The sequence below is a fragment of the Saprolegnia diclina genome, assembly GCF_000281045.1.
Source record: "Saprolegnia diclina VS20 unplaced genomic scaffold supercont1.38, whole genome shotgun sequence".
Classification (NCBI taxonomy): Eukaryota; Oomycota; class Saprolegniomycetes; order Saprolegniales; family Saprolegniaceae; genus Saprolegnia; species Saprolegnia diclina.
Genome location: NW_008246105.1, coordinates 133,644 through 143,640, shown reverse-complemented (window position 1 = coordinate 143,640; position 9,997 = coordinate 133,644). Strand labels below are relative to the sequence as shown.

Sequence of the window (9,997 nt, the reverse complement as noted above, 5' to 3'; positions counted from 1 at the left end):
TCCGCCGAAGCGTCGCAGCTACCGTCTCCACCGTTTCGCCTGTCACAGCCAATGCATGCTTGCCTCGCTGCTCCTCTCCAACCCGACGTCGATCTCGCAGGCTCGTACCGCGCTGCCACCTCCCAGCGCTGCCACCCCTGCTTCCATCTCGGTGCCAGCGACCAGCATCGCAGCCCGCGCGACAAGCTACCTCAAGGCCATTGGTTGAAACGCGACGGCCAACAGCCAATTGCAGGCGCGCCCACTGTCGCTACAAACCCCAAGTGTGCGATGGCCACAGAAGTTGATTGGTCAAAACCGCCGATGGCCATTCACATCGCGTGACTGGTCAAAACGGTCTTGTATTTTAGCCAATCCTAAAATGGTATTTCTATCCGTCGTGCATTAAAATACATATAATTTAATGTTGAATACAAATAGGCAGTGCTGATGTTTTATAAGTGCCTGACTTTTATAATGCCAACCCCTAGGCCTCTTGGCCAGCCATTTCCGGGCCGTGAGATTGCCCTTCCGCAACTCATTTCCTCATCGGTCTCAAACATGCCTTTTGAAAAGCCCGTCATCGTCGACTGCCGCGCGCACATGCTCGGTCGCCTTGCGTCGCTCGTCGCCAAGGAGCTCCTCCTCGGCCAGCACGTCGTCGCTGTCCGCTGCGAGGAACTCAACATCTCGGGCTCGCGTAAGTTCTTATTCCTATATTTGGTGGCAGGTCCGTAGGCGCAGTGACGCTTGGCGTGTGGAGGCCATCGGCCTTGGCAAATGGATGGATAGTCTTATCTTCTGGCATTCGCGCCAAGGACCTTTGATGACAGTGACACATGTTACATGTGGCTGGTGATGGCACCATGCGTGCCCGCTCCCATGCGTCGCCGAAAACATGCTAAAGTCGCTGCGTGCAGGCTTTCCCTCTTTGATGTCATGTCAAATGGATTGCCATGCCGGACCTACACCACATCGACAGCATTTTGCTGATGATGGCGGCTTGTAGACGTGCGCAACAAGGTCAAGTTCCTCCAGTTCTTGAACAAGCGTACGGCCACGAACCCCAAGAAGGGTCCCATCCATTACCGCGCTCCCTCGCGCATGTTCTGGCGCGCTGTCCGTGGCATGTTGCCGCACAAGACCGCCCACGGCGCGTCGGCCCTCCAGCGCCTCAAGGTACGCTCATGCCATGTGATGTCCATGGATCTCATGACAAGATGCTAGGTCTTTGATGGCGTGCCGTCGCCGTACGACAAGGTCAAGCGCATGGTCGTCCCGGATGCCCTCCGCGCCCTTCGCCTGAAGGCCAACCGCCGCTTCACCGTCCTCGGCAAGCTGTCGTCTGAGGTCGGCTGGCGCCACGGCGACCTCGTCGCCCGCCTCGAAGCCAAGCGCAAGATCCGCTCGGAGGCTTACTACAAGAAGAAGCTCGAGCAGAACAAGGCCCTCTCGGCTGCCACGGCCTCGGTCGCTGCCGCCCACAAGGAGCTCAAGCCTACCCTCGAGAAGTTTGGCCTCTCGCTTTAAGCGACTCGTGGGAATGTTTGACGCCATCTTGCTGCTCTGTTAACACAGTAGTAACACGAGGAATGTTTACCGACGCAACTTTGTTATAACGTACGCCTCATCACACGCAGAAGTGGCAGCATCGAGGTACCTGGACCTCTGTTGTAGCAAGAGATAGTAGCCCGAGTCGACAACCCGGCCAAGCCAGCCGTCTACTTGGAGCCGACCATCAATTGTTGGCGAGTCCCCAGAACGCGGGACCTTGAGCGCCGCCGCCGTTTGCAGCCAGCATATGCTGACCAGACAGCGTGCTGGAGCGTTGGCAACCGAAGACGTGTACTCGTACGATGACCTCTCGTCGCGCAAGTGCCCAAGCAGCCGAGACGCCCCGCGACGGCTGCTGTCGCAGCTCTTCTGGTCGCACGATCGATGCCCTCGGCTCCATGGCGCTTTGTACAGTGGGTGCACCGTCCATCTTTGTTTCAAATTACAAGCCATCAAAGGCGCTAAACTTATTGCCATCGTCTTGCGTCGGAGGGTGGCCCGTGTAGCTCGAGTAGAGTTGTTGCTGCTGCGGTGCCGTGTTCCCGTACGGCGTCGACGCATAGTTGTTGTTGCCATACCCAAGCTGCGGCTGGCCGTATCCCGGCGCGGCTGGCGGTGGTGCATTAAACTGGTTGCCGTAGCCGCCCACGTTGGTGTTGTTATAGCTCGGCGCCGCAACCGGCGGCGCGGCCAGCAACGGCGCGCCGTTGAACGCCGAGACGGCCGTGTTTTGGCCATACCCCGGGGTGCCCCCGTACCCACTCGACGGCGCCATCGGTGGCGCTGCAGCAAACGACGACGGTGCGTAGCTCGAGGGTTGGAGACCCGCAAACATGTTGCCGCTCGGTGCCGGCGCCAACGACAGCCCCGCGAGGCCTGCACTCGGCGCATTGCCATACGCCTAGACACACACAACGATCAGGATCAATATGCTGCTATGAGGTGGCGTACCGGCGCGGCCACCGGTGCAATCTCGAGCAAGTCGGACGTCGGCGCGTCGACCGACGCACTCGTACGACGATTCGCCTTCTTGGCCCGCCGCCGCTCGGCGTAGCTTTCGCTCGGAGCATCTTTTGGCGGTGTCGCGGCCGATCGACCGCCGCCATTGAGGATGAACGGGTCGTCGCGACTGCTCGTGCTGCTGCGGTCCGAGTACGTGGACGGCCGAGCGTCCGAGTACGGTGCGGGCTCGGACGGCTTTTGCGCCGACTCTGGCGCCTTGGGGACATACTCGTCTTGGAGCATCGAGTTGACAGCGGCCATGCCCGACGCTTTCTCCTTGTTGCGCTCGACAGCGCGGACCGTCTCGCCAAAGCCCGAGGTCGCCACGCTACAGCAGACATGTTGCGTCGCCACGGATGGTGCGATATCGCAGAGTACCTTTGCGTTTGAAGACCTGACTCGGCCATGAGCGCCTTCTCGCGCTCCGAGATGATCTCCTTGAGCATGGCATTGACGCGTTCGCAGACCATGTCAAACTGCGCGCCGTTGAGGTTCTTCTCCCAGAGCAGCGGCGAGACCGCGGGCAGCACAAGCTTGGCCATGTACTCGGGCCCGAGGTGCTTGCCGAGGTTGTCGTAGCAGCCCAGAATGCACATGCACACGGCGGGCGTCTTGTCTTTTGTGAGACACTCGGCCAGACACGGCATGACGCTCTCGACGAGGAGGTCTTTGTCAAAGACGTGGAACGACTTGGCGAGCCAGAGCAGTGCGTTTACGCGCACCGAGAGCTGGGGCGGGTCCAAAATGAGCCGAATGACGCGCGGGAGGATGATCTGCTTGAGAATCCGGTACTCAAAGAGGCTCGCTTGGTCGACAATCTTGTTGAGGACCTTGTCGAGGATCTCGGGCACGCTCGAGTCGAGTGCGCGGCAGAGCATCGGCACAATGTGATCGCGGATGTAGCCATCTTCGGCCTTGGGGATGAGCGCCTCGAGGTTCTCGACAAACATGAGCATGCACTGGACGGGCTCGGCGATCGTGAGCAGCGGCACCATCATGGGCGCAATGTGCCGCGAGAACGTCGTCTTGTCGACCATCGACACGATCTTGAGAAGCGGCGTGATCACAAACGGCGCGATCGCGGGGTTGATGACAACGCTTTGGAGGCCGGGCAGTACGAGGTCCCGGAGTACTTTGGGCGAAAAGCCCGAGAGGACATCCGGAAGCGCCAAGAGAAATTTGGCCTGCGACGCCGGGTCTTGCTCGACGAGCGTCTGCAGCGTCCGGAGCGTCTTGACGAGCCCCGAGTCAAAGAAGGGCGACGAGAGGAACGCCCGCGCCTCGATACGCGACGTCGGCGACAGCTGCAGCAGCGTCCGAATCGTGTTGTGGAGCGTGACTGGCACGGTCGGGTTGAACGAGATCGGGTGCAGCGACTGCGTCTTATAGCCGTGCGTCATGACCTTCCCTTCTAAATACCCGAGGACCGGCTCGTGGCTGCCATCGGGCTTGGGCGGCGAGAAGAGCTCGAGCACGAGGAGACCGAGCGAGAAGACATCGGCGTGCGCGTCAAACGTGCGCGGCTCGTTCACAAGCTCGGGCGCGCAATACTCGAGCGGCGGCTCGTAGCTCAGAAGCTTCTCGCCCTTCTTGATGGGCTCAGCGTGCCCGGACGCATAGTACTCGCTGCGGGACGTTGTACCTGGCTCGACGATGCGGCTAAAGCCCATGCCGCCAAGCTTCCATTCGCCTTTCGGCGTAATGAAGATCGCGTTGGGCGAGAGGCCGAGGTGGACGCGCCGGCCTTCGCGGTGCAGAAACGAGAGCGACTCGCCAATGTGCATGAGGCCGCAAGCGATCTCAAACTCCGAGAGACCAATCTCGAGCACTTCGGGCGTCACGTTGAGGACGTTCGTAAAGGTCTTGCACGCGTTGGCGAGCGAGCACGTGACGCGCTCGGTCACAAACGAGAGCGTCTTGCGCGACTCGTCAAAGACCTCTTCGATCTTGAGGATCTGCGGGTGGCGCAGCAAGCGGAGCGTCTTCATGTCATGGCGCAGCACGTCGAGCACCCGCTCCTTGTTGTGCACCTTGTCGAGCTCGCGCTTGTCAAAGACAAAGAGGCTCACTTCGGCGCCCGTCTTCTTGGAGACCGCCGGGTAGATCTTCCAGAGGAGCTCGTGGCCGCCGCTGGCCGTGCTGTCGCGGGGGAACTCGTAGTTCTTCTCGTACTCCTCGCCGAGGACGGCCGTCGAGACGACGCCCGAGACCGAGGTTCCGACGTCAAAGGCAGCGGCTTGGACCGCAACCTTCCACCGGTTCAAGACGCCCGACATGGCAAAGAGGAAGTTTGGGAATTGACGGCCAAATCAGGACAATGCTTGCTTCGTTGAGGCTAGACACACACACTTTTCTATAGTAAAATGATATGACGTTTGGCCATGGGAAGCGTAGTGTGGCGTGCGATTAGTCAGAGGTCCAAAGATCAAAACTGGGTACTGCGACAGCGCGCGCGATTATGCTAACGCATGGATGGCGCACGGCGCTGGTGGAGCGTAGAGACAGCGGAGAGCAAGGTGGAGCTTGCATGTTGATGCGAGGCGCCGCGGCGAGCCCAACGAGGGATCGCGCCGGTGCAATTCGGACACGAACATCTGCAATGTCCTAATTAGGATGGACCAATCACAGGCTGCAAGGTCAGATGACCGACCTTGCCCTTCGAAAGTGCACCATCATCCGCAGCGCAGTCCAAGGGAATGTAAAACCTTGAGCGAGTCGGTCATGCTGTCAACTACAATGTTCTTGTGCACAGGCACGGATTGAGATGACAAAATTGTACTACGACGGGCATGAACGCTGCTGTTTTAGCAAGTAACCCCGATGTCGTTCGCGTGAACCTCGTTCGTTCCGCAGCGCTCTTGATCATCGAGTTATACCTTGTAGTTGCGCGAGCTTTTTCGGTGTGGGCGACACACTGAACCGGATGCGTTTCGTTGGGACGTCACCACTTTGGATCGGCGATATGCGCTCTCCCTCGTCGCAAGGGTCCATAAACCTCAACTCGTGGGAGCCAAGAAGCTTATGGGATCCGCCCAGATCATGACCAACATGTCCACGGGTCAGCCGGGCGTTTGAGCTCGATGTCGGGTCTGTTGGCACCTGAGAGACTTTTGAAAGTTAGGTGCTATGCAGGCGGTGGTGAGTGTGGTCGAGCACAGTGGCACAGTGGCAACCGCGAGTCGGCCCCAAATCCGTTTCTTCATCGTTGGGATCGCCGCGGTGGGGTCATGGCGCTTACCGATGCCGTGGGCTTCGGTGCGAAACGAGTGCGTCGGTAAAATGAGGCGCTCAATGTCGCGCGTTGGTGGTATCCTGCAAATCGCGATAATGTACGTCGACGTCAAAGGCGTGTGAATGCCCAACCCAGTTGCACTGCTGTCCCAGCCGTGATTGTTCAAGTCGAGGAAATTCCGGCTCATTGGTGAACGAGTCACTAGCTGCAGGAAGGAAATTGGCTACGGAGCTTTGTTTTGTGTGAATGTGTTTCAAACTCGATTTGCAGTCTGCGGGACGACGCACAACGACGCACACCTTCGATTGTCGAAGAAGTATCCCTGGAACAATATAGTGAGGCCAATGCGAACGATGTGGGGCTTGCCGCGCCTTCACATTCATAACGGCGCCGTCAAAGAGCGTGGCTGTGGCCGACTTCCTAATCATTGATGAAGTCGCCCAACGTAGAGGGACCCACGACTCGGACTCATTTGTTTCGCGTCCCGATCCTCGGTGGTTTTTACGACGAACGGGACAAGCGATTGATCGCAGACGCGTCCGCCCTCCGCTATGTTACGGTCGCTTTGTGCATCATTTGCTTGAGCGTCGGTGTCGTCCAACTGACAAGCGGCTTGACGAATGGCCAAGAAGTGACCAATGTCCTCTCGTCCGCGACTCGCCTTCCCGACTACACCTGCAAAAGCTTGGGGCAATACAGCGGAACGACGTACGGCTGCATGATGGATCCGGCGTTTTACCAAGAAGGCCTGTGCAACCCCGCCCTGCCGCCGGTCAACTGTGCCGGTGGCGTAGTCGCTTGTCCTGCCAACGTGAGCAGCTACTTTTTGGACCCCCCTGCGGCTGACGGGCGCACCGCTTCGTCCACGAGTGGGTGGCAAGTCGTCAAAGCAACATGCACTTTGAGACGTACGAAGACTGCTTGGCCACGCTACCTGTAGTCCTGAACGCAACTGCCGCCATGCCGCCCGTCGTTCCCACTGGCGGGGGGTACGTTCGGTCGATCTACAACGGCAACCTCTCGATCGGCGGTGTGTCAGCGCAGTTCTTCGTCGAGGGTCTCTCGTCGTTTGGGTTTCCACCAAACTCGAGCCTATTCGACATGTACACGAGGTCGTTCTTCGCCCTGCAAGCCATGCCGCCTGCGACCTCCCCGTGGTCGTGCGCAGTCGACGCCTCCAACTACTTTGCCAACGGCAGCGTCATCCCGGGGTCGTCGATCGATATCTTTTTGACCAAGTACATGCCCAAGAACCTTCTCACCCGTACCAAGTCGCCGTATTGCGTGTTTCCAGCGCCAGCACTGCTCTGCAACGCGTACTATGCTCTTGGCCCGCACACGTGCTCCAAAACAACGCAGATTCGCCAAACCTGGACCCAAGTCTTGGGTAGCTCGATCGCGAACGCGTGGGCACTCCTCGGTGCGCTCACGACAGGTGTCGCCTTCGTTATCAAGCGCTGCTGCTCAGCCGCGCAGCCCGTTCCGCAACCAGCCACCGTCTCGATTCAAGACGTCGATATCGAAGTCGGCCCCCAAGCAGTGCGAGGTTCACCAGCGACCAGTGTGGAGGGGCGGGAATAGCCCGTAAAATCTGCACCGGTGCACGCATATTCCACACGAATTCATTCTGCACTTGTGTTAGCGTTGATCAGCAACACAAAGTAGACTTTCCCGCGTCATTCCTCTACAATAAACCTTCTTTTTCTAAAAAAGTTAAACCAATCGAGACACATTCTCAAGCTGTGGACTTGTCATTGACAGTATTTGAGTATGAGCCCCGGACCTCACGACGAGCGCGTGTTCACCGTATTGATCGTTAGCGTCACTGCTACATGAACGAGATCCACTCCCACCAAGATTGCCGTCTATCGATAGGTTTACAAAAGCACTGTCATGGCACAGTCGGCAAAGACAGCTGCCTAGTAGTCCAAAGCCTCTATTCAAACAGTCGGTGTAGCGCTATATCGCTGGGCGGTCACCAGTGAGGTACGATATGGATCCCTTTTATCCAAAATGGAATCCGTTCAGCAAGGAAATGTATCCGACGACGTCCATGTCGAGTGGTGCCGAGCTGCAAGGCAGCTATATTAAACTACACTTCCAGAGCACCGTAGCGATACGATATAGTCCAGGACGCAGTCATTTTGAAGAGGCTGCCGACAGAATCTCAGTGATTGGCGATCGACCGAGTCTATTCACAGCGTCCACACTCGAAACGCTTTGCACATCATATGGTGCTGGAGCCAAGTTGAGTGAGATAGGCGAGAGTACTGCGTACGAACTGCGCACGAATAAAAGTTTGAGAGCTTAGGATACGAAGTGGCTCAGATAACCTCAGATAGAAGCTGCACTCTTGTGCTCTAAAGCCTACGCCTGTGCCTGAGCTCTAAATTGGTCCTGCGACAAAAATGGCACGAGGTTCAAAATGGCGCCCTTCCACGGTTTCGCTTTGAGAAACGACAAGCTGCAAACCATGCAAGGCAAGCTCGTTCTTGAATTTGCCCCGTCCTACGCAAGAGCGACCACTTCCGATCTGCATGCGCTGGCTTTCGCTTGTCGCTGCGGCTGTCGGTCTTTTCCCTACGGTTTACGGTACGTCTTTTCGTCAATTGAGTTTGGCAACTTCGTTCGTTCGTGACACAGGCGCGACATGCTCGTCGTCGAGTACGTGCAACTTGAACGTCAAGTGCTCGCTGCCATTGACGCAGCTCAGCGTCGGTGACGCGACTACGTGCCAACAAGCAAGTACAACTTCGCCTTGCTTGTCCTGCGCCGGTGTTGGCCAGCAGTGCTACAACGCCCCCGAGTGCAAAGGTCGCCTCCATTGCTTGCTCAAACTCAATCTCAACAATTGGTTGCTCGTAGATTCGCTCTTTTACTGCGAGTTTTTGACGGCAGCCCAAGTGGCTGCGCTGCCAGCAGGTCACCCGTGTCTGTCGACGGCGTGTCAACTGAGCAAGCAAAGTCCCGCGTGCATTGCTTCGGTACACCACTCCCATGCGTATGTCGTTTGTTGATGGCGTGTTCTTAGACGTTCCAAGCGTGCTGCGTGCCGGGCACACCGGGCTGCACCCAAACGGTGGCCACTTCGGGCTGCACGCCGAGCGGGTGCAGCTACTTTATGGGGCAGCCGACCATCACGCCCAACTACTCGGCGATCGCGTGTCCATTTGCGGATGCGTCGGCCACGTGTGCGACGCCGCAGTGCAACGCGTCGTCCATCTTTCGCCAGATTGTCAACGTGTTTGCGGCCAACATTGGCTGCTCGGGCAGCTTTTGCATTCCGGCGCTCGTACGAGCTCCTTTTTCACCTCCAAATGACCTCAATTTCCTCTCGATCGTAGATTCCTGGCGTGTGCGCGGCCGGCGTCAGCCTCACGGCGTCGACGACCGCGTCGTTTCCGGGCTGCACCAACTACTTGGTGGACTATTGCAATAAGAACCCTTCCGATGTCGGCTGCCACCAAGTGTGTCCGTACAACTGCAACCTCCAAGCCAACTGCCCGTGCAAGTCGAGTGCGTGCGCGGCCGTCAACGCGGCGCCGCTCTGCGTGCGCAACACTGGCGTCTGCGCCAACTTTCGCAAGCTCTTTGTCAACGCCATGTTTACGCAGCGCTACTTCCAACCCGCGTCCGACAACTTGGCGTACGCCAAGAACCGCGCCGGACCGCCCACGACGCCGTTTCAGTGGTCGGCCAGCCTCACGCAGGCGCGCGTCGACTGCAACGCGCTCGTCACTGACCTCGGCGACAACATTGCGTCGTGCGTCACCACGTCGTTTGCCTACTGCAACGCCAATCCGTGGGACCCGGTGCGCTGCGTCATCCATATATGGATAGTTCGTTGAACGTTCCTCGGTGCTGTAGGCCTGCAAGAGTGATCTGAGCGTCTGCGGTGACGGTATTGTGTCGTGGCTTGAAACGTGCGACGAAGGACCGAACGTGACGGCGACCGGCGGCTGCACGGCGTGCAAGACGAATCTCAACTGGGAGTGCTACGCGCAAGGCACGCCGTGCAAGCGCTGCCTGCACCAGACGGGCTACGTGCTCGACATGCCCAACCCGGGCGTGTGTCCCTTCTGCGCCAACCTCCAGACCGGCAATACGTGGCCCTGCGCCACGACGACGCCGTGTGCGGTGACGACGACGCTGCCGCAGAAGATCGCGTGCGACAACTATGTGCAAAAGTACTGCAATGGCATCCAAAGCAACTCGAGTACGACAACGTTT

The 9,997-nt window shown here is 58.3% G+C and overlaps 3 protein-coding genes across 3 annotated transcripts; 2 read left to right on the top strand and 1 right to left on the bottom strand.

The window, feature by feature from the left end:
• Positions 1–496: 496 nt before the first annotated feature.
• SDRG_10879 (50S ribosomal protein L13) lies at positions 497–1,582 on the top strand. The gene is made up of 3 exons (XM_008616893.1): positions 497–679; positions 989–1,158; positions 1,207–1,582. The coding sequence occupies exons 1-3, from the start codon at positions 541–543 to the stop codon at positions 1,507–1,509; spliced, it is 612 nt and encodes a 203-aa protein (XP_008615115.1). The 5' UTR covers positions 497–540; the 3' UTR covers positions 1,510–1,582.
• Positions 1,583–1,946: 364 nt separating this feature from the next.
• SDRG_10878 (SCY1 protein kinase) lies at positions 1,947–4,838 on the bottom strand. Its single transcript, XM_008616892.1, has 3 exons — positions 2,914–4,838; positions 2,485–2,863; positions 1,947–2,434 (listed from the first exon to the last, which is right to left on the bottom strand). Exons 1-3 carry the CDS (start codon positions 4,809–4,811, stop codon positions 1,976–1,978), a joined length of 2,736 nt encoding a protein of 911 aa, XP_008615114.1. The 5' UTR covers positions 4,812–4,838; the 3' UTR covers positions 1,947–1,975.
• A 1,823-nt stretch (positions 4,839–6,661) lies between these two features.
• On the top strand, positions 6,662–9,615 carry SDRG_10877 (hypothetical protein; the record flags this gene model as incomplete). The annotated part of the gene is made up of 5 exons (XM_008616891.1): positions 6,662–7,313; positions 8,411–8,581; positions 8,633–8,751; positions 8,799–9,059; positions 9,112–9,615. The coding sequence occupies 5 exons, from the start codon at positions 6,662–6,664 to the stop codon at positions 9,613–9,615; spliced, it is 1,707 nt and encodes a 568-aa protein (XP_008615113.1).
• Positions 9,616–9,997: the final 382 nt, after the last annotated feature.